Genomic DNA, 24,914 nt, shown 5'->3' with positions numbered 1-24,914 from the left:
AGTCACACAAGCCCTAATATAAACTAATAACGTCTCCTATTATCACCTTCAGACTAAACAAAATGATCAATAACAAAAACAAGCATGCGGAAAAACTTCAATAACGCACCGGAGGTCAGATTAGCGGCATGGAATCCGTATGAAGAGAAAGACGCATGATCTGGAGCGAATTAGCCTTGTGTTGGTGTAAGACGTGAGAGTGTGACCTGCTAATGCTCAGGAAGGATCTCTTCACCCCTCCATTAGATGTGCTAAAGGCTTCCCGTCCACATGAAGTCACTCTGCATTAGCTAACAGGCTTGTTTACGTTATCGCTAGCCTCTCGTTTGGAGAATATTACGTCTAGTCTTAAGATGGGGTGACCTTTGACACGCAGAGAGAGAGAGGGCACGGCATGTCTAAAGGAAACAGATGGAGGTTACGGCCTGTGGGAGACATGAGTGAGGGGGATGAGGGAGAGAAAAAGGTTCAATCCTACAGGGAGATATCTGTCTTTATTAAGACTCCTGTGCTGTCTCAGTCCCTCGTGACTCTCTCTGATGACTCAGTTTCAGTCAGAAAGAGAAAGACTTATTTAGTGCATGACAGACAGTAAGAGCGCTCGACCGTAAAAACATCTGGTCATTAAATGAGCCATAAGTTCAGGTGAGGTGAATGTTAGCTGAAGTTACTCAGAAATTGAACACCATGTGACCTCTAATAGCCAGTCTTCCGGCAGCCAAATCAAACACATTCAAATCAGAACAGCTTTTTGGTTCAATAATTATATTCTGATCAAAAACTTCAAACTCTATACGCTATTGAAGCTAGGAATGTTCTGGTCAATAATGATTGCAAGATTATATTGATAAGTAATTAAGCAAACACACAAGGGGCGGGAGCTACAGTATGTAGAACTTTAATAATGACAGGTTGATTTTATGAAAAACATTTCCCACTAAGTAAATATTGTATTAAAAATTTAAAACTGCAAATGCTTTTTTCCAACAGTCATTGAAAAATCCATATCAGTTAACCACTAATCTGGGCCTGCCTATAAGAATATGATAACCGATATTTTAAATCTATACTATTTTGTTTTCATAAAAAAGTTATACAATTTAGTTACAATATACAATAATTATATTAACAATATAATTTCATTGAAATTTCTTTTCAAAAATATGAAGTACCACAACTGTTGTCAACATTGATAGTAAGAAATGTTACTTGAGCATCAAACCAGCATATCAGAATGATTTCTGAAGGATCATGTGACACAGAAGACTGGAGTAATGATGCTGAAAATTCAGCATTGCCATCATAGGAATAAAATTACATTTTAAAATGTATTCAATATATAAAAGAGTTCACAACTGTATTATTTGTGCTGTGTTACTGGTCAATGCAGCCTTGAGCATAAGAGACTTCTTTCACAAACATTAAGAAAGTATCACTGACCACAAATTTCTGAACGGGCGTGTACTACAAACTACAAATAAAACTAAAATTGACTAATACTGATATGGTCACCAATCCATTGTACATCAAAAACTATAGCTGGCGATAAACAATGGAGAAAGTATTGTGGTTGTATATGTAACATTTAAATCAAAATGTACTGAAACTTCTGTTGTTTCGCAAATGGTCTCGCCCACCCCACCCTTACCGCTGAAGTACTTAACTTTTAACCCCTCTAATTCACCCCTACAAAACGTGGTGATGAGTTTCCCTGAGCCAGCAGCAGTCGATGCTGACCCCACAGCCCTGCTCCTGTCTTCAAAGAGGGCTGCGGGTTTATATACTGCTGACCCACTGGAAATACCAGCTGATGACCACAGGATGCCCAGCTCTCTCCCACAGGAACACACTTTCTTCACTTACTCTCGCTACCTGTTTCCCCCACTCAAGCATTTAAGAAAAGAAGTCCACAACATCAGCACATGAACTCACATAAACTGTTACTGTCCATATTTGTATAACGCCTATTCAGTGTTCAACAACGTGGCCTGGATGAACAGTGAACTATGAAGGTGCACAGAGATAACACAGATCATTTACATACAGTCACAATCAAAATAGACCGCATTTAACTTCTCAATGCACATTTCTGTTAGTTCATTGTTCAGAAAAAGGTGTTTGACTTTGTGATGTTATACCAAAATGTGGATTTTATTTATTTATTTATTTCATTTTTTTATTATTATTATTATTATTATTATTATTATTATTATTATTATTATTATTATTTCTTCCTTCACTGAAACTTTTGTTCTGGACTAAGAAATAAAAGAACCATTTAAAAATAAATTGTGAAAAGACAAACAAACCAATAAACATAAATGTAATAGAACTGTAATTAAATTACACAAGTAAAAATAAATAATTGAAAGTAAATAACTACAAAACTAATAATAACAACTTTATATATATATATATATATATATATATATATATATATATATATATATATATATATACTGTATATATATATATATATATTTTTCTTTTTATTTTATTTTTTTTATTTTTTTTCGCCTGTATTTTAATAAATCTCCTGACCTGGTCTTGAAAATTAAAATAATCTTTTAAAATTAAAATGTAAAAATTATATCCAGAAATATAAACAATACAATTTCAATTAATTTCTTTGAACGGCAGAATAAAATGAGTTAAAAATAAATAAATAAACATTTGTAAAAAATATATACGGAATTGAAAAAAAAAAAAAACACTTAAGAAAATGATCACAAATAAATAATATAAAAACGAATACAAAACACGCATATATATGCATGTATATGAATGTTTGTTTTCACCCCACAGAATCTTCTGTTCTGGGCTGTGAAATTAAAATAATCATTTAAAATTAAAATGTGACCCCTCATTTGCTTGGAAAGATTAAATACATCAGTTTTGGAATAATTCAAAGACTCGATGAATAATGGATGAAATCCATAATATATTTCCTATAAACAAAGGAGTTTGAGAGGAGACATAACTGTAGAAGGGTTGGTCCCATAAATAAAATGCTTACAATACATGACAGCCATGAACCAAGATTAGCTAATTGCTAATCCGTTGCAGGTGGTATTAGTGAGGAATGACATTATCATCCAAGAGAAAATTTGATTAGACAAAAAAAATTAAAATTAAAAACATATTTTTGGTCAGTTTTCCCATAAAAGACGTTAAAGGCTAAACGTTACGTTTGACAACCTTAAGTGGTACACTAGCATATAGACAGTCTAAAAACTAAAAAGACTATAACACCCCATTTCTGGTTCATGACTTCAAAAGCAAGAGAGCAGCACAGAACATTCCCATAATCCCACACAACCCAAAAAAAAAAAAAAAACGTAGACACAAACAAAGCTCTGAATGAATGCGGTGGAGCTTTAGATTTCTCTAGCGCACATAACCGCGCTTTAGGTAAGACATGCTTCATGGAGAGAGAGAGAGAGTGTGTGTGTGTATGAGGAGAGAGAGCGAGAAATGTGCAGTGCTGAACTAACCTTCCACTGAGAGAGGAACAGTACGGCACCACGTGTATTCCTAGAGGCCCTTGTTCTCCTGAAATCTCCACCGTCTTTGTGAGGCTGCTGCACACACACACACACACAAAAACAAAACCCATCAGTCACTTTATTAAGAAGTCAGACAGCACAACATAAACCTGTGTAAACTCACTCTCTCCTGGCCCTCAGATCTCCTACACGCGCGGATCCCGAGCCGCAGTACATGTCTGTGAGTTAGTCAGCTCCCTACCACATTATCCTGTTTTCCTACATTCCCTGCTGAAACAGTTTCCATGATGTCTGCCTTTCTGACTAATTTTCAAAAGTTCCTTTTTTTTCAGTAGTTAATGTTCTTGGCATGTGGTGTGATGATATAGTGGGAGTGGAAGTGGATAGCTGTGGACAGAACGGTCCGTTTCACTGCGGCAGCGATCATCCGCCTTTAATCCACAACTAATAGCTCTTCATGGAGGAATATTTGCAGAGTCATACATGAGTGAGTACAGTTAGCCACTGCAGGAGCTGGAGGAGAGAGAGAGAGAGAGAGAGAGAGAGAGAGAGAGAGAGAGAGAGAGAGAGAGAGAGAGAGAGAGACAGAGACAGAGACAGAGAGAGACAGAGAGAGAAAACATGGCACATCGAAAGCATTTTATAAAATGGAGAATTCTAGAAGCTGATTGGTTGATGCAATATTTCATGTTTGGCTGGTTAGCCTATATGCATAGCCCCTGCTGGTAAATGCTGTAATCCCAAAAAGCAGCTTTCTCCATTGGTCTTCGTAAGCAACAAATAAATCAAAAATATGTATTTGGCGTTTTTTCACTATGAACTGCCATTGTATGGAAAAATGAGTAGAACAATATGAGAGTGAGAAAGTTATTTGTAAATTATTAACTCTTTCCCCGCCAGTTTTTTAAGTTGCCAGCCACTGCAAGCATTTTTTTATTATTATAATTTTCACAAAATTTCCATGGCCCCTAGAATATTTTGTTGTATGAATATCTGAACATGCAATATATCAAAAGAAAGAAACAGACCCTCTGCTTTTAAACAAATAAACAAAACAAAAAAACATTCTAGGTTAATGCATTCTTTTTTTATCAGCACTTGAATGTGGGTAATTTTCATAAAAAAAGCAACATTTTGAGCAAAAAGAGCTTATAAAATTGCATTTTTGTCAAAGACTACATTCAGATCTGATTAAGAACGATGATCAAAACATCGATGTAGGAGATCGAGTCCATCAACACCCCCAAAGCTTCAGTCCTATACCTTGTTTCTGCTTCTACACATGTCTTTTGATCAGGAGATTCAGTACTCTTTCAGAACGTGTAATAGCGCCCCCTAACGCATAACAGCGAAAACACGGAAAGCCGGAAATTTCCATCAATGGCGCGGAAGCATTGTCTTATAAATGATGGAAATTTCCGTCAATGGCGGAGAAAGAGTTAAAGGGATAGTTCACCCTAAAATTAAATTCAAGTCATCATTTACTTACACAAGTGTTGTTATTATTATTATTATTATTATTATTATTATTATTATTATACTTTTATTTAATCAGGAGGTCCCATTGAGATTCAGAATCTCTTTTACAAGAGAGACCTGGCCAAGGTAGCAGCCAAATCACAACAAATGTATACATAAACACCAAATTACATTTTCACGATAAAAGAAGTACAAAATGTTAAAAATAAAAATATAAAACACAATGAGAAGAAAAACAAGAACATGTCTTCATCACAACACTCTTTACAGTAGTTTTAAATTCATTTATGGACATAAGGGTTTCTAACTTTAGCTCTTTTTGTAGATTATTCCACCCCCAAGGTGCTAAATAAGAAAAAGCAGTTTTTCCCAATTCGGTTGTAACTCGTGGCACATTAAAAAGCAACCACTTTGAGGAGCGTAGCTGATAGGTACCAGAGCAAACAGAGAGGAGGTTACAGAGGTACAGTGGAAATTTGCCAAGTATAGCTTTATAAATAAAGATATACCAGTGCTGTTGTCTACGAATTGTAAGTGATGTCCAACCAACTAAATCATAAAGAATGCAGTGATGGGTAAGGGACTTTGTATTTGTTATGAATCAAAGTGATGCATGGTAAACTGAATCAACATGACGCAGGATGGAAAATGCAGCATGGATGTACAATATATCTCCATAATCAATTACAGGCAGAAAAGTAGCTTCCACAAGTTTCTTCTTAGCACTAAAAGTAAAGCAAGATTTGTTTCTGTAATAGAAGCCGAGCTTGACTTTAAGTTTCTTAACTAAAGCAGTAATATGTTCATTGAAGGAAAGCTTATCATCTATCCATATCCCCAAGTACTTGTATGAAGACACTCTCTCAGTTGATTTCCCATCTAATGACAAAAGGCCACAGTTGTCGAGTAGCTGTGCTCGAGCTTTTGAGAAGACCATAAACTTTGTTTTCGGTGTATTTAAAACCAGTTTTAGACTCAATAATGTGTATTGCAATGCCTGAAATGCAGTCTGAAGTTCCTGCACTGCTACTGAAATGGTGGAAGCCTGGGTGTAAACCACTGTATCATCAGCGTATAAATGTAATTTGGCTTGAACATCTCTATCCAAATCATTTATAAAAATTGAAAACAGAATGGGTCCTAAGATTGATCCTTGAGGGACACCTTTAGTTATCTCAAGAAAATCAGATTTATAACCTTCAGCATAAACACATTGAGTACGATCTACAAAATAATTCTGGAACCATGCAACAGCCTTCTCACTTAAACCAACTGAACGTAGTTTGGTAAATAACAATCCATGATCAACCGAATCAAATGCCTTAGAAAGATCAACAAATAATGCAGCAGAATGTTGCTTCTTATCTAAGGCCCCAATAATATCGTTTGTCACTAATGTAGCAGCAGTGATAGTGCTATGGCCACTTCTGAACCCTGACTGAAAATTATTTAAAATATTTTTGTCAGTCAAATACTGTTTTAACTTTACATTCAACAAATGATTCCAAGATCTTTGACAAAACAGAAAGTTTTGATATTGGACGGTAATTATTCAATTCTGATGGGTCTCCACCTTTATGTAAAGGGAGAACATAGGCTGCTTTCCAACTTTTAGGAATGGAGTTAGAAAGAAGACTCAAATTAAAAATATGCGCTATGGGCTCAGCAATAATATCAGCTGCCACTTTTAACAGAAAGGAATCCAGATTATCTGTACCTGCTGACTTTCTGTGATCAATGTCTCTGAGGGCTTTATGAACTTCTGAAACTGAAATCGGTTTAAAATTAAACAATTCCCGATTTACATTTTCAGATGCTGGCATGGCAGGACATGGGACAGATTTATTTACGGTTTGATTAAATATGAATCCAGCCTGAATAAAGTGTTTATTAAACTGATTGACTATGACTGCTTTGTCTTTATTTCATCTGAACCAATAAGAATCTGTTCTGGGAGGATTGAGGTCACACGTGCACCCGACAAAGATTTAATTGATTTCCAAAACTTTAAAGGATTGTTTAAGTTTTCTGTGGTTGACTTAAAAAAAAATCGTTGTTCTATTGCATTATATAGTTTTTGTTGGACCACAAAAGGATTTTTTTTTTTTTTTTTTTCGCTTGTCCATATAACGGCAGTGAATAACGACCAGCATCAAGCTTTTTAAAAAAGACGCTAAAGTATCACAGAATGATCCCATGTGACAAGTGCCGAACACTCCTAGTGTTCTTGGGGTAAACGACAGGGTTTGGTGAAAAACAACCCAAAATTGCACGTATTTATTATTATTTCTTATTATGGACTTCTGTGCACAGCTGCACAATGTGTGTAATTGAGATCCTATTAGCGCCAGAGTTTATCCCAACTCGTCCAGAAAAAGCAAAAGAGTTGAGAGAAAGATTGATAAATGGGCAACATCTTTGAGTGATGCGCTGACTCTTTGGTCCGTCAGGTGTGAGTGAGCATGAAGTGGTAGAATAAAACACTGCAGTTTAAAGAATGTGTGGAGAGTCTCTCTTTTCCTGAGGCCTTTACTTCCAACACTCCCAAACAGGCATCTAGACCAATAATTTACCCGTGTGTGTGAGGTCTTAATGACTTCAGCAGGCTGACCACACACACACACACAAACATAAATACACCCTTCCCCAGGCTCCTGTTTGACTTTCATTCTTTCATTTTTCCTGAGGTGTGTAGTCAAGATTGTGTCTGACTGTTATGTGAGAGCCTATTTGGAGAAAGAGCTGAGACTGTTGAGATGCTAATGCAGGAGAAAGCTGTCTGCCCAGAGCTCAGAGGACTCAACACTGATAAGCTACCACAGCACAGATAACTCTGTCTGAGAGAGAGAGAGAGAGAGAGAGAGAGAGAGAGAGAGAGAGAGAGAGAGAGAGAGAGAGAGAGAGAGATGGGGTTTAAACACAATCACCAAGAGAATATGGAAACTGCAAACAACAACAACAAAGACTGGGGAAAAACTGTGGTAAGCATGAGTAAATCCTGTGAAGTGCAGTTTCATCAACTCACCAGAAGTTTCGTTAATCAAGGCCGGCTCAAATAAGAAATTTCAAAGAGACTCTACTCCTTGAGGAGGGGCGAAGGAGCCCCAAAATAATTAGGAGGGCTTAAATGAGGGGGGGAGGGGGGGGATCAGCACTCTTTAATTTTGAATTCCCTCTTTTACTCTCCATTTCCAGATCATTCCAAAATGTTGTATCCAAGATTATATACTATACACTACTCACTTATTCTTTGGACTATGGGCCATTTATTGTGAATTTAATATTTTTTGTCATCCACTTTCATGGCCTGATAGTCCTTTCCCTTCCACTGCACAAGGAAAGCTGCGACTGTTGAGCTGCAAGTGCATGAAGTGTCCAACATTCCACACTTTGCTTTTTTCGGTTACTTAAGTGCATCATCCGGGTATATGAAGTGTACTTGTTGGAATTTTCAGCATGAACGCGCTACTCACACTATTAATACGACAAAAGGGCATAGTGTAATAATACACAAACTGAGATGCACTACTAATGACCTGCCTAACCACCGTCTGCCATCTTGGGTAACATTCTAACTGAAAAAGTAGCTACACCTTTTGTTTCAATCAGAATGAATTCATTCCGATTGATAAATCCGAATGTAGTGTTTACATGACCGCTAAATAAAGTAATTGGGTTGATGTGCATGTTTATATGTCACAAGTTTTAAACCGGAATAGATTATTTTGATATGCGCTCACTGCACGAATATACAGAGTTTGCACATACAAACTATTCCCCTAAATTGCTTCTTTGTTTTAAGGGCAGATTTATTATTTATCTATTTCGGGTCCTGATGAGGAGGCCACGGTCACTCCTATTTTAAAACTAAAATTTTAGAACGACACAACAGTCATTTACGACACTTCATTCAACGAAAACAACAGCTTGTTCCACACGTCATAAGACATTACGCAATATTTTCCAGTTTCGGTTTTCAATCAAATCAGGCTGTCATCCTGATCGGATTAGAAAAGGTTTAAACCACCCCTTATAATCCGAATTAGGGCTGTCACTTTACGTTCGAAAATCGATTGCACAATCGATCGGACCAACCAACGCAAGTTTCGAAAACGAAAATAGGGAATCGATTTTAACGGTCTTTTCTCGGAGCGCGTCCAGCTCGTCATGATACGCACGTAGCGAACACGCGTCACACAGCAACTGCAGGCTCTGACAAACACGCATAACAGCAAATTATACTTCTGCATAATGTGTATCTTTTTACTACTAAAATGTGAATTCTGCCAGTATTCAGACTAGTGGTGTCAACAATAATCGATTCGGCGATGCATCGCAATGCGGGGCATGCACGATTCAGCATCGATGCGGCAAAGTGCCATAATCGATTATGTCACTGTTTTAGGGGTGTAACAGTACGAGTATTCGTATTAAACCGTTCGGTACAAGGCACGCATTTTCAAACCGAACGGTTATTTCAAATGTAAGCGCGCTCATAATGTAGACGCTGGCGCGACCACAACATCAAATGGCAAACGCAATGTAAGCGGAACGAAACTGAGCTACTCGTGACGGACTGTTTATCAGTTTGGACCAAAGCAGCGCGAGCCGATCTTATACTACACAGCGCTAAGAGATCCAGTAAATAAAGCATTTGAACTCGCCACTAAAGTAATAACATCGCTGCGAGATCTAGTGAGAAACATTCACATTTCTCCGTTATTAACGGATCAAACAGCGCTGACGTGGAAACCAGGAAGAAACATTGTGACATGAATGAACTATCCAGTGTCCACAGATCAGCAACATTCACCATGGATTTACTGTAGTAACACTAACTGCAACTTTGGAAGTTTGGCAGGAATAGTAGGCTATAATGCTTTCAAGTAACGTTATGTCGGATTTATTTCGACATTATGAATAACATTGCTGCCCTCAAATGTTAATCTGAACTAAAATAAACATTTGTTTATAAGCACAAAATATATATTTGTTTATAAGCACAAAATATTTCCAAGGAGCTGTTTTGTTTTATATGCTCCTAAGAAGAGTCAATTATAGCTCCATCATTGCTCAAAGAAAAAAATGTCATACTTTATGATGTTAGTTTTAATAAAAAAAGAATAAAAAAAAAAAAAAAATCATCAAGGAAATTTCTCTGGCATTTTTTTCTTTTTGCTGTATCGAAAACGTACCGAACCGTGACACAAGTGTATTGTATTGAACCGAACCGTGAATTTTGTGAACCGTTACACCCCTACACTGTTTATTTTCTGGCCTTGAGTTGGACAATAAAGTTGAAATTTAATTTCAAATGGTTCTCAAGCAGAGAGAAGAGAAACATTTCTCATTCAAAGCACTGAAAGCAGTGATTTATGTTTTCTTTTTCAGGTTTGAAAATGCCATATCCAATACCCTGTACCATTCAATTTTATTTTATTTAATGACATTTATGTCAAAGATACAGGAGAGTGATAATACACACATAGCAGCCAATAAAATATGTTGTTCAATATCTGACTGCTTGTATTGCCTCATGACTGATGAAAAATTTGCCTTGTTGTGTGCAGTAGAATTCTGATGCATCGCAATGCATCGTAGAATCGAATTGAATCGAATCGTTACCTGGTGAATCGTAATCGAATCGAATTGTGAGGGCAGTGCCAATGCACACCCCTAATTCAGACAGTCTCATACAGATACAGATTCAGGCTACGGTCTACAATCGCCTACATAGGCGAAATTTGTTTGACATTTCTAATCGTAAACACAGCCATGTTGAAGCCAGCAATGATGTTTTTCATTGATGTTATGGAAGTCTCTGCTTATTGTTTTTTGAGAATGTTGCACTTCTGTTTGTCACTGTGCACGAAACTTCACGCCAATAAATCATCAGAAATATTGCTGACTTGTTCAAGCGCCCTCTTTACGTTCGTCCTAATGCCTGTTAGTTGTCCGTGGATTTGCCCATATTTGGCGTTTAAAATGGAAACGTCTTTAGACATGGAAAATCGATTTTACAATCGATTCAATGAACACTTATGTCTCAAAAATCAAACAGGATTTTTTCACAAAAGTGACAGCCCTAATCCGAATTAGATTCTAATTTTAATTCCGATTAAAGTGGTTGCATGTAACTTTTTTATTCTGACTGTGCTACTAGTCCGATTATAATCAGATTAATTATTATTATTGATTGATTTAAGGACTTGATTCACACTTGAATTCAATGCAGGCTAGAGGAACAGCATGATAAGTTACAATTTATATTGTATGTATTTATTTCTATATGTATTTATTCAATTTTGTCCACCATCTTCCATCCTGGGATTATCTTCTCTGCAATGGCTACAATTTGAAGCAATACGGCCTAAATGAGGGACAGCATAATGAAGTTGCCTACCTTTTCTATCAGCCTTGCAAGGATACTAGAACTTTGGAACAGAGCTCAGAACCCTAATTTCTTTCCTTCATTACCTCACTCCCACTTTTCCTCTTTAGTTAGTCCAGCATCAATAGGCAAACAAATGAACGGTGGAAAAAAGCATACCACATCATCTAAAGATGAGGACAGCGGATGAAAGGATGGCTGTGAAGCAGGAAAGGGGCACTTGAGCAGGTGTCCTCTTTATTTACCTGCTCTCCCTTCAAGACAGACAGAAGGTACAAAAAAGGGAAATAAAAGGCAGATACGAATAAAAGAGAGCAAATTACCAAAGCTCTCTCGTCTTTTCAACTCGCCATCTTCAAAGTGCTGAGCTTCAGCAGCTTTGCACAAATAAGAGCTGTGGTTCAGATTAACAGTCTCTCTTGTGATTGTGTACGAAGCTGAGTGTGGGTCCGCTTCACGAGAGTTCCTGGAGAAACATGCGATACTTCTCCTCTGAATGAAGGACTATTTGAATACAGATGCCGTTTCTTTATGCGACGGCTATTGTGTTGTGGATTCAGAGATGTCTGATGTAGGCTGGAGAGGATTGAGTAATGGAAAATGTATGTGAAGAGGTGTGAACAAGGCTGTGTTTACCTGTGAGTGTTTAACCCAGAGTAAAGCTCCCCCACAGGGTTGAAATAATCCTCCTATTCAGAAAGACTTTAATTCGGCCTCACAATCAGGGATCCAGTCACTCAACAGGGATGCGGAAAGCACCGCATGTACAAACCTGCTCTCAGTATCCAGCGACTAATATACCAGACTCACAGAATTAAAGAATGACTAATGTTAAACCTGTTTACCATCAGAATATATAGAGGGGCAGACAGAACTTACTTAAACAGCACTTTGCAAATACAAAATAATTGGCAGGTCACTTTAGAGCAACATTTCATCTTAACCACTACTCAAGACAGAAATACTCTATGAAAATAAAATAATACTCATAGAAATATGTCTATGTGCTGCATCTGTGCAGTAATTTCGATGGTAACGGTTATGCACTAGCAATGTGTATTATTCCAAACAATACACTAGTTCACAAAAATTACAAAAAAGTCAGTTTTCACTCACCCCCATTATATTCTAAACCTGTTTGGCTTTCTTCCAACAAACTTTCAATACAATATGAGTAAATGGAAACTGAGCCTGTCAGGCTCCAAAAAAGACCAAAATGAGCACCATAAATGTGCTGATTTGAGCTATTTTCCCATATTGTATGGGCCCTATCATACACCCGGTGCAATGTGGCATGACGCAAGTGTTTTTTGCTAGTGTCAGCCCCAAGCAGTTAGCATTTTCACGTCCTGCACCACGTTGTTTAAATAGCAAATGCATTTGCACCCATCTGTTCGCCCATGGGTGTGCTGGTCTGAAAGCGAGGTGTGTTCGGGCGCATTGTTGGCGCGTTGCTATTTTGAGGCAACTGAAATAGCCATAGACCAACTGAAACCTGGTCTAAAAAGTCAATGGCACAGTATTTTTTTTATTATTTAAAGGGCGCATTAGTAATGTGTGCCTATAGGCGGGTCCACAACGCACGTACAATCTGCTTATAAAACACACACAGGGGCGCACAGCAGCACACAAACATGCGAAATATTAAACATAAAAGGATTACAATGTAAAAGATTATTATTGTGTACATAAAGATATGGTGGAATCCGGCTTGTCCCGTAGATCAGGGGTCCCCAACCCCCGGGCCGCGGACCGGTACCGGTCCGTGGGACATTTGGTACCGGGCCGCACAGAAATAATAAATAACTTACCGTATTTTCCGGACTATAAGTCGCATCAGTCAAAAAATGTGCCATGAAGAAGAACAAACATATATAGCCTAAGTCGCACTGGATTATAAGTCGCATTTATTTAGAAATTTATTTCACAAAAAGTTTTTTAAAAATTATGTTACAGACGGGACAGTTCTCCGTTACGGACGTGAGTGCTCTGAAAGCGGCACTGAAAGACTGCTTTAAAATTTTCACAGAGACCTCAAACAGAAAGCACAAAGCCTGTCTTTAAATTTAATTTCGTTTTGTATTAATTGTATCTTAATTTTAATCAATGTTTCATCAACCAATTGTCTGGATTTAATAAATAAGAAGTAAATATATTAAAAATAGATAATCACGACACGGAGGCGCCGGCGCGTGAGCTGGAGCTGGTCTCATAAATTAACCGAAACTCAGTGATAAGGTAGCCTACTTGCCTCACAGACCTGAGACATATAGAAAGCTTGAAATGTCTACTTTTAAACAGAACAATTCAAAACGAAAGAAAACAGACTGCTCTCTGCTTATGTAATCCGTATGAAGTGTGCAATTCTCTCTGGCGCGTTCACTACATGCGAAGATCGCGAGTCAACATCGTCAACTTCATCTTTCCAGCCGACACTGACATAACAAAAACTGGTTTATTAGTAAACAATTAAAATGTCTCCTGCTATTTCTTACATATTCATAATCATTAATTTTGCCGGTTCGTTGTGACAGCTTTTAGGTGCTTTATTGGCAGCGCCACCCTTACATGTTACATGAACGCATCAGCACCGAAAACATGGAGATTTTTTTCTTTTGGGGGCATTTTGTTTGTGTTCAGACTTTCTCAGTTGTCTTTAGGCGCGATGTTACGAGGACGCTGCTAATAAAGTTGCGAGTAGGCCTACACATTGGATTCACGTTTATTATTATATTTAAAAAATACCCCCGTTTTTATGCCGGTCGTATAATTTTATTTTGTTGTATTCATCCGCCACACCTTAAAGGCCGGTCCGTGAAAATATTGTCTGATATTAAACCGGTCCGTGGCGCAAAAAAGGTTGGGGACCGCTGCCGTAGATGGTCTGTTTGCACGCTTTAACCTCGCATACAAGCTGATCCGTTTCCTCGCTAGAGAAGCGTTCAGTCTTTCCGCTTGCAAATTCCACCATGTAAATAGCAATCCGTCATAGCGCAAGCGCAACTGGCTTTTAAAGGGAATGGGAGATGAGACTCTGATTGGTCTATTGCACGTTACGCACAAAACACACCTATTACTCATTAAGAGAATAGGGAAAGCCCTTTTAGACCATGTGCCACGCGCGTCAACCATTTTTCCCATCGTTAAACTAGCAAAAGTGGATGTGCACTTGCGCCATGCGCTTTAGACCATGGCCTTAGAACACCCTATATTTGTGTGAGCAAATATAGCTCTCAAATTGTGCTTATGTGCAATCAAACATGTGCCTTCAAGATGTGTTGAGCAAGTTTTTGCCGAATTGTTCTTTACACATGAATCGCATTCATTCAAATTCATTAAAAATCATTACCTAGCTAATAACCAAAATAGCTACGTTATCTCATAAGATCGGGTTCCAAAACCTTCAATATGACTTTCACTAAATCTCCACAGCAAACCTGTAGGCCAACAAATTTTTAAATTCCCCAAACTGAGATCACAATCTGAAGTCTAAGTCTACCATTTGAGCCGCAGGATGTATATAAGGCGCTCACTGCCATCCTGTCACTCAAAATGGGGCTCTCAGCACACCCCCCATCACCGTCATCATCATACTCAGTATCGATCTGACGCGCCGTTGACACCATCACAATGCGGCTCTAATCCACTACGATACTGACCGCTGAGCCCCAGATTACCAACGCCACCTCTTTTCATTACTTCAATTACCTTTCACTTGAGAACAGCTCTCGGTTAATTGATTCAAGAGAGATTGCATGCTTTCTATTAGAAAATCTTAAGCACCCAGGTATCATCTTGTGGCAGAAACTAATACAAGGCAAATCTTTGATACTGCTGTTTATCTTTGCTGAAATTAAAGTCCCAAAGGCGGCGTGTCTGAAATGTTCTCCCGCAGACTGAATCGAGATCAGTTAAGAGGAAATGCAGAGTTAGACACAGAAGTCGGGCTCAACGCTGATGGGGTTAGAGTTTAAGATTTTCTCACTGTCTCTCTGATAAAGCGGATGGTTATCAGTGGATGTGTGTGTGTGATTGGCAGAGAGGGTGATGAGAGGATGATGATAAACGGGTGTCAGTGTGAAAGAGGCCCGAGGGGTTGACAGCAGGGAGTCAACGGCACAATGGCACAGCAGATAAGAGCGCACAGATGAGTCTGTGGCCCCTCAGAATGACTACACAGAGAAAGACAGATAGATGAAGGAAAAGAAGGGAAAACAGACAGAGAGGGAGAGAAGCAACAAAGGTGGAGAAGTGAAGTGCTTATGGAGAAGGGGCCTCAGTGGCAGACGCCAATGACACAATAAGATGATGAAGTGATGGGAGATGGAAATACAACAGACGGGTGCAAAAAGGCCATATGAGACACACATACAGAGGAAATATAAAACAGTCTGAGAGAAATGGAGAAAGTGAATTGGAAAAAAAGACAGAAACTGTGATGGTAGGTTCAGACAGACTGATAATAATGAGACGGAGAGTGTTTCAGAAAAGTGGAGCTGGGCTAACAATATATTTGCAGATGATATCAAACTAAGTAAAACATTGTTTGTCCATTAAGTTTACTACTGAGCATTCTGTTTCAATGTATCTATTCAAAACTCTGATTCCATTAATTATTTGAATCATTAAAAATATATATAGGGTATTTAATATCTCAGTGGTAAAGCATGTGGCTAGTGGTTTTCCAAAGTTACTAGACACTCAGCATTTTTACCGGCCACAATTTTGACATCGATACCATGGGGAAAATCTGGCATATTTTTAATAAATTTTAAATATATTAGGTATATTAGGCTGCTGTCACTTTAAGACCTGACACACGGATCCATTACACTGCTACAAAGGTGTTTTTCTTTTGTTTTTTTCTCAACTGTTCACGTTCACTTAAAACATAACTGGATTATGGACAACACACGCAATCCCTCCCCGAAATGCAAGCCCTGTAACACCAACAATATCCATCCGAAGCAAAAGAAACAAATGAGTAAGGGGTGGTGGGTGGGTGTCAACTCGCTGTCGGAGAGAGAGAGAGAGAGAGAGAGAGAGAGAGAGAGAGAGAGAGAGAGAGAGAGAGAGAGAGCAGCTGGTATCATGTATCTATTCTTCGGAAAATAAGTATTGGAAGGGTTTCACATATTTCAGTATCAATATGCATTTAAAACAATCAATATTTTTGATACAGATTTATATATATTTTATATAAAATTCAACATTCAAAATTAATGTTATTATAATATAATAATAATTATTATCATTAATAAATTGACATTTATTAAGCAATTTTATTCATGAAGGATGAATTAAAGAAAAGTGACAGTAACAACATTTGATGTTACAAAATATTTATAATAAATGCTGTTCTTTTGTACTTTATATTCATCAAAGAATCTTGCAAAATTAATCATGGTTTGTTTTCACAAATATATTAAGCAGCACAACTATTTTCAACATTAATAAAAATAAGAAAAGTTTCTTGAGCATCAAATCAGCATATTAGAATGATTTCTGAAGGATCATGTGACACTGAAGACTGGAGTTACATTTTAAAATATATTTAAACAGAAAACACTTGAATGAATCTAGAATTGCAATAATATTTCACAATATTACTACTTTTTTTTTTTTTTTTATCAAAAATAGCCTTGGTGAAATAACTGACTTTTTAAAACAAAATTCTTTAAAAAAATCTGACTGACCACAAAGTTTTGAATGTTAGATAAGGTAAATGTGCTTTTCCAGGTATTGTTTTCATGGTCCATATAAATTAAAATAAATAAATAACAGCCAATCTTGTGTAAAAATTGGTGAACAACACTGTGTGAAAGAAGCCATTTATAATTTCTTTATTATAAATGATTTTCTTTTAACCATTTAAGCACTTATCACAATTAACATTTGAGTACTAGTTGAAATGATTAAAAATATAGACAAATACAAAGAAAAAACAACAACTTTTTTTTTGTGTGTGTGTGTTCTTCCAGTCGAGGAACCATCATTTAAAAAAGTAGATTCATAATTTAAAATGTAAGAACTACAACAGTATCAATCCAGCTGAAAACAGTGGCGGATGCTATACATCGCTCAGCCCCACAACACACACACACACACACAGTGGATCTATATATAGCTCACACACACAGCTAGCAATACGCAAAGTATAACTTTACTAATTGGCTTCATTTCCATCTGTAGTCCAAGTGTATATCAGTCTCCTTATCATAACACACATGGTTTATCAGGACTCTACCATCTATGCTCAGACATTACACTTATTTTCCCCCTTTCCTGTTTTCCAGTTGACAGTAAAGGTATATTCATACCGAGCCTCAATCATGAAACACAAGCAGTAAATATCAAGGTAAATCATTCGTAAAACAATTCTCATGTAAACTGTCGCATTGAATTCAAAGCAACAATTTATGTGAGAATAGTTGTACCAATGATTACATGGAAATACTTTATGCTTGTGTTTCATGAATGAGGTCCACTGAGCATTTTTGTTGTTGCTGTTGTTTTCTCACAACAAGTGAAACTACATCCCTGAAAAATGCATTCCAGTAGACTTTATTCACATAGTAGCAATTTTTTTTAACTCACTGGGGAAAAAATACCAATAAGATATAAGCTTTCAGGGCATGATTTAAGAAATTCATTATTATATTATATTATAGGACTATATTATAGGACTATATTATAGGACTATTTTATAGTACTGTTAGGGTGTTGTTGTTTTTTGTTGTCGTCGTCCTTTCTGGATCTTGACAGACATGGTCATTAAAAACTTTTCCAAACGTGTTGCAATTTTTCAAAAACTCTCATTTTGCGTTTCACGGACGAAAAAGTCATATGGCTTTGAAACGACTTGAGGGCGAGTGAAGTATTCCTTTAAGGTGACCAACCATAAACCCACTGAACACTTTCTTGGAATTGCACATTCCTACAACCTCTAACTGTTATTAGCAAAGTGCTGGCCGTACTTATGGCTTTCAATTTCTATATTCAAAGTGCAAGTGATAATTCATTTTTTCCCTCTCAATTTCAAGGATCATTTGCCGAGAGCAGAGAGCATCCAGTATTCCTCACAGTGATGGCACAGCCGGTTGCTATGGTGAGAGTCTGGTGTAAGACGTGGTAGAGGAGTCATGCTGAGAGGAAGTGACCCTATCAACCCTCCACACTGTCCGTCTGTGCTCTGAATGTGCTTTGGGGGATTTTTTGACTCTTGCAAAATCCTTTCTGTTGCAAACAAAAAATAAATCCTCAAAGATCTACAACTATGTGTCTAACTTAAGAATTCAAACAATCAAATTCACGTAGATTTAGAACATATTATAACAAAGATGGTAGCCTTTCCAAAATCACCAGAATGCATAAACTAAGATATGATATCCAACAGAATGAAAGCATGCAAGACAAGAGATAAAAAATTAAATAAAAATGCAATTTTGAAAGAAAAAAATAAGTTTTTCAAAGTTATTATTGGAGAAAAAATTCAAATTTAATTCATAATAATAAACAGAACAAAATGTTAACTTGTACGAGGTAAGAGGAACACATGCCTCCACTCATCTAGACACATAGTAATGATATTCCATTCATAGGCTACTCCAATTCACATTTGAACACTTCACATTTGATGCATTTTTGTTGAAATAACGTTTTCTTCGTAGTTTTTTTTTTTCTTCTTTTTTTCTTATCAGTTACTGTATGTACATTAGGGTTTTAAGTTTAATCTAATGTTGTTAAATTAATGTTTATTGCATTAGTTAGTGTTACCATTATGGAGTTTAGTATCTGAGTGAATGACGTGTGCACACCTTCTATATATTAGTATTTACTTCATCTTGTGGAAAAGCTGCTTTTGATTCTCTTTGATTCATCATGTGACTTTCTCATCACCACCTGTTTTTGGTGGTTGTCAGTGTATTACAAAGGTACAAAACAGATATTAGCACTTCATTAGGTCTGAATATTAACATTATATCAGTTAACAAACTACATTTTTTACTGTAAATTTAAAGCTGCAGTCCGTAGTTTTTCCTCTTTGTCGCCATCTCTGTTCGAAATCTGCAATTGCAGTTATTCGCGGAATTATCAACTTTACGTGGATTGTGCTTCGGCACGGCACAGCGCGGATGAATCCAATGTTTTGAGGAGAATGTGCGGCTGTCAGTCACCGCGCCGGTGTGGATACTGTCATTCGGAATCACAGATTCTACTTTTTGGAAGTATGACCAACATAAGAATTTTCACCGGAAAATGTGATCTAAACAAGCAAGTACCATCCACTTTTGTTCTGACCAACTAAGGGGAAAAAAAAGCATTGCAGTAAATTGCGCTGATTAAATCTAACGATCGTTTTATCATATCACGTCAAACCGTGCAAATTATACTTTGTTCTCAAATTGTTAATGTTAACAACATCATCATTGCGTGACTACATTTAATGCCCTTCCGATATTTATCCTTGTTTTCGCATGGGCCCGGTTGCAGTCTCCGAAGTCCGAGGTCTTTTGCGTTTTACAACGGGTGAATCTCCAGTTGTCACTGGTGATTGTCGTTTGAACCTTTCTGGATCCGCCATCAAATTGATAACTAAGTTTTTTACTGTAAATTTCTGTGGATCGCCTTAAAAGCAATGCCACCCACACCACCATGGTCCTGTCTAAAGAGTGTGTGTTGCTGTTGTACAGGAACAGAGAGTGTATTAGAAGTGTCGATCAGAGGTATTGAAGGCCGGGTGTGTGCCTTCAGAAGCGCTCTGGGATTCAGAGGAGGCTGGCGAGAGAGTCTCTAATCCCAGACTGGCTCATTAGTCATCTCTCTCCTTGATTAATGCATGTGTTTGTTTGTGTTGTGTGAGCCCTTCCCCTCTGCTTTCTGAAGATGCTTAATGAATAATCATTTTATATGCAAGTGCCACAAAGCCTTGATCTTCTCAATGAGGAGCAGGAAAATTGGAATGTTAGCTAATGATATGATAAGAGGAAGAGAAAGAGAGAGGGAGAAAAATAGAACAGATTAAACAACAAAAACAACAACATGTACAGTACAGTGGGGTCTGAAAGTATAAGACCTCAATGCAAATCTGGGATTCTTCAATTCAAACCTGGAGATAAATAAAAATGAAAAAAACAAAAGAAAATGTATGATGTAAAATGACGAAATGATATAGATTCTGAACTATTTCTAGATCTCTAGTGATGTATAGGCTAGATGGTCAGATGTTTATTTCCACTGATCATTCTCAAATCAGGCTGGAGAACATGATCATCTGGTGTATTATATATACATCCAGGGGACTGCGTTCTGGCACCTCAAATAAATCAATAAATCAATAGATTAATTAATTGATTAGCGCAATGGAATGCTATTGTTAAAAACAATGATGAGTCCACGTCAAATTGCAGCCAGCCTGGTGCTCCTTCTGAAGGAGTCCTTCCGCGTCAAATCAAAACGTAATATCACAAACGCCTTCACAAACACGCTTCCAGACGTTATGTTCTCAGTCACGGTTCTGCTGTCTGATTTGAGTGCATCTACGATTCACGCATGCACACAAAGTCCTTCTTCCCCTCTGAACGCCAGCGATTACAAGGTGGATGAGCGCGGTAAAGTTAGTTTTAGGTTCGATATCCGCCGGACATTTGTTTTCCCTTTCCACTGTTCTATAGAGTCGGCAGTCTTACAAAGATATCAATAGCAGGATTAGTTTTAACATTATGTAACCTTTGACGTGGGAACGTCTGCCAATTCCACCAACTGCGGTAAACGTAGCCTATAATTGTTATCATTTAAAATTACTTTTAACATTTAAAAACAGACATTTTCAAATTCCAAAGCTTGTAGAAGGTTCCTATTGGTAATACTGACTTAGGCTACAGCTTTCCTGGTAGCCTTGAGCAAATTAACTTGTCTCAGAAAATGATTCATAAAACATATAGATATCAGTTGAGCCTGTTTACTTTCTTCACTGACAGACGAAAATGAAAAGACTATCAGTCAAAGTTCAGCTTTAGGAGGGGAAGAAAAAGGGCAGGATAAGGAGACTGAGAGAAAAAGAAAGATGGAGATGAGGAGAGAGCAGGTATTGACAAATAATGTAAGGCCCACTGACATGGTTTTAAAGCTATTTCTTATCTATTTTTGGCCTTCAAAAGTCTTAAATTGCACATATGTAGGTCAGAGAAATCCGAATTTTCAATTTTAACATGGTATCGTCATCATATCAGTGTAGATGTACTGTAGATGGACCAAAATAAAACCATTAAAATATCAAGTAAATAAGTATATTGTCATACTTGGTGCCACAGTGACACTCGTCCCAAAAAGTATTGCTATACCACGATACTCAATATGTTGTCCTACGGTGAGTCATTTTTCCCTGTTGCACCTACAGTACACAAAGTTTGAGGGTTCCCCCACCTGCCAAATCCCACTTTAACCACTGTATACATCAATGTATCATATATACACTCATTTTTCAATTCAACTTTCTACTTAAATTGTTATGTTAATAACATTCACATTTGTAGTGGCAGTTATGTTATTAAACTTAAAAAGAATGTAAAAAATATAATAATTTTTACTAGTGGTCTCACATTTTTGGATTCGACAATACATACAGTACCATTCAAAAGTTTGGGGTCGATACAAAGTTTTTGTCTCTTATGCACACCAAGGCTGCATTTACTTTGATGCTGAATTTTCAGCATCATTATTCCGGTCTTCAGTGTCACATGATCCTTCAGAAACCATTATAATATATATATATGCTGCTTAAGAAACAGTTCTTATTATTATCAAGTTTTAAACAGATGCTTCATATTTTTGCGGAAACCTTTTTTTTTTTTAGGATACTTTGATGAATAGAACGTGTAAAAAGCATTGATTTGAAATGGAAATCAATTATGTAGTATTATAAATGTCTTTACTTTCACTTTTAATCAATTCATTGCACCATAAAAATAAAAGTATAAAAAAAAAATTTTTTAAATAAAATAATTCCTGACCCCAAACTTTTGAACGATAGTATGAATGTGACACACACACACATCTTACTTGACACCAAAATGGCCAGATTTGTTGTTGCCGGTTTCCTTGGCTGTAAAGTCCATGTCAGTCTGTACGTGCATCCCCTACGAAAACAGGTCAAATGTACAGAAAACCATGAGAAACTGCAAGAAAAATTACAATAAACTGCAAAAGCCAAACAAATATGCAAAATTATTAACATTAATAGGATGACTCACAATGTTACTCACAAGGTTACACTTTATTTTAAGGTGTCTGTGTCACAGTGTAATCAGGGCCTAAAACTAACACTCGTCAAGCGCCAAATGAGAGTAAAAATCAGATGGTGAGATATGAAATTGTGTCAAAGTGAACAAACGCGAACGGCGCTCAGGACAGATGACGGGCCAGTGCTGCATCGTCACGAAAACACAAGACACAAAAGGGAACTCAATTTCCCGAAATCCATGTCTCAGAAAGCACACAGATACTGAATTGAGCTCTCTTTCATGTCATCTTGCGCTTGAACAGACATTTTCAAACAAAACTGTAAAATTCCCATAACAAAGTAATTTATGTCTTAAGGGAATGTAAATAGCTCTTAAAGTGACAGCAGCCTATTCCTAAAATTGAATGTAAAATTTAATAAATCAACAAAAGACAAAGAAAAATCACTCACTGCTCTTTACTGAATAACTTCTATAATTTTAAAGAGGATTAATCTAGATGTTTCATGGCTGGTAAAAAATATGTATAGCCGGTAAATTTTCCTGTCACCGGCCATTGGCCAAGTTAGTTTTAGGCCCTGAGTGTAATTATACATTTAAGTACTCAGTAATATTAATTAACTATACTTACTATAGGGTTAGGTTTAGGATATAAGGGTTTTGTTTAGAGATAGCTGCATGTAATAATATTGCATAATTTACTGTTATTACAATGTTAAGTACATGTAACATGTAACAAGGACACTATAAAATAAAGTGTTACCCAACGTAAATGCATAAACAAGCAGAAGTCTGATTTCAGTATATATTTTTAAAAGTAAAAAAAAATAATATTAAACTATTTAAAAGATTAAGCTTAAACTATTTCAGCTTTGCACATCTTAAAAATTCAAAGCATATGGTGGGAGATGCGACTACACAACCAAATATGTCTGTTTGATGCACATTCATAGAACAACATTTAAAAAGCACAGATGGGATGCAAGAACACATACTTTATGAAAACCCCTAAAAAAAACACTTACAAAGAACATAAAGTAGGAAGATACATTTAATGGTAAAATAAACAGGCAATAAATGCAAACGCTAGCTAATGACGAGCAAAACGAATCTCCTTTATATCTCCTTATGAAAAAGAGCCACATAATAGGATGTTATTTTACTTGCCAACCGGTTGCAAAGGCTCAAGGGAGGAATTTCGTCTGACAGAAATGACTGCTGATTTGAGCATTAAAAGACCATTAGAGCGGATGTGCCAGAACTGATGAAATTCTCTCAAGAAAAACACCAAATTTATCTCATGTCAGGATTTGAGAATGATCATTAGTCATGTAGCTGCTTTTACTAGTGCATGAGTGTGTGTGTCGCATTGTGTTTGACAGTAATTACAAATAGGCTAATGTACCACATATGTGTGTAAATGCGGTTTGTAACAGGATAATGACTTGCACAAGGAATATCAACATGCGTGTGTCCAATGAAATGCAATAATTAATTGTATGTGGCATTTCAGGCTTCACTTGGATGGCTATGTTTATACCGAAGACATCATTTAGCAGATGTTGTGCCAAGCTTATCTGATTTTGTGAACACCGACATAGGCATTAATGAGAACAACTGAAACAAACGGTGTGAAAACGTTGCTTTAATCAACCGAGAGGTGTCTACTGACCACAGTAGTAATATATAGTATGTAGTTTTGGGCCGGGGCGGTGGGGGTGACGTCCGTAGGGAGGGCCGGTCACTCAGATGTATCGAGCAGCAGAAATGCATCATGCTGCCCTTCAGCTCTGACAGAAAGTGTGGCAGGGGTCAGCATGAGCAGAAAGCCCTAATGTACTTGCCTGTAACCTCTGACCCCATTAGCACCTGTCAATCAAACCCCTGCCTCTCAAAACGGTCCTTTAGAAAGCTAAAAGTGTGATTTAAGGAACGAGGTCAGAATCTTTGAGAAGAAAGGAGCAGGCCGTTTAATATACCATGCTGGTGGCCCAATAACGCTTGGGCCCAATAACGCTAAAAGAGTATTTGAAATAAAAGTGTTATTTTGTGATAATATTGTATCATTACTTTGGTCACTATTATATTACTATTTTTGATGGGTACATTCAAATGACATCATATTTTCGAAGATAATTTCCAAGTTAAGAAGCAGATTGTCTAAATCTACAGAAACATTTCTCAAACTCTCTTGAGCATTTGCTGCTATATTAGTCAGGATCCATTTATGATATTGAGATACAGTAGAACGCAATATATCAAATCATGGCACTTTTTTTTTTTTTTAAATATGCATCA

At 37.0% G+C, this 24,914-nt stretch overlaps 1 protein-coding gene across 3 annotated transcripts in view; it reads right to left on the bottom strand.

The window, feature by feature from the left end:
• pard3bb (par-3 family cell polarity regulator beta b) overlaps nt 1-24,914 on the bottom strand; it is a 325,627-nt gene that overhangs the window by 196,529 nt on the left and 104,184 nt on the right. For all 3 annotated transcript variants that reach the window (XM_084121943.1, XM_084121945.1, XM_084121944.1), the window contains exons 6-7: nt 22,438-22,514; nt 3,495-3,581 (exon numbers count right to left, since the gene is read on the bottom strand). In XM_084121943.1, the coding sequence (XP_083978069.1) occupies nt 3,495-3,581; nt 22,438-22,514 (164 nt within the window). The remainder of the gene's footprint in view (nt 1-3,494; nt 3,582-22,437; nt 22,515-24,914) is intronic.

This window comes from Abramis brama (genome assembly GCF_963993115.1).
Source record: "Abramis brama genome assembly, chromosome: 8".
Taxonomy (NCBI): domain Eukaryota; kingdom Metazoa; phylum Chordata; class Actinopteri; order Cypriniformes; family Leuciscidae; genus Abramis; species Abramis brama.
This window is presented reverse-complemented; position numbering and strand designations above follow the sequence as displayed.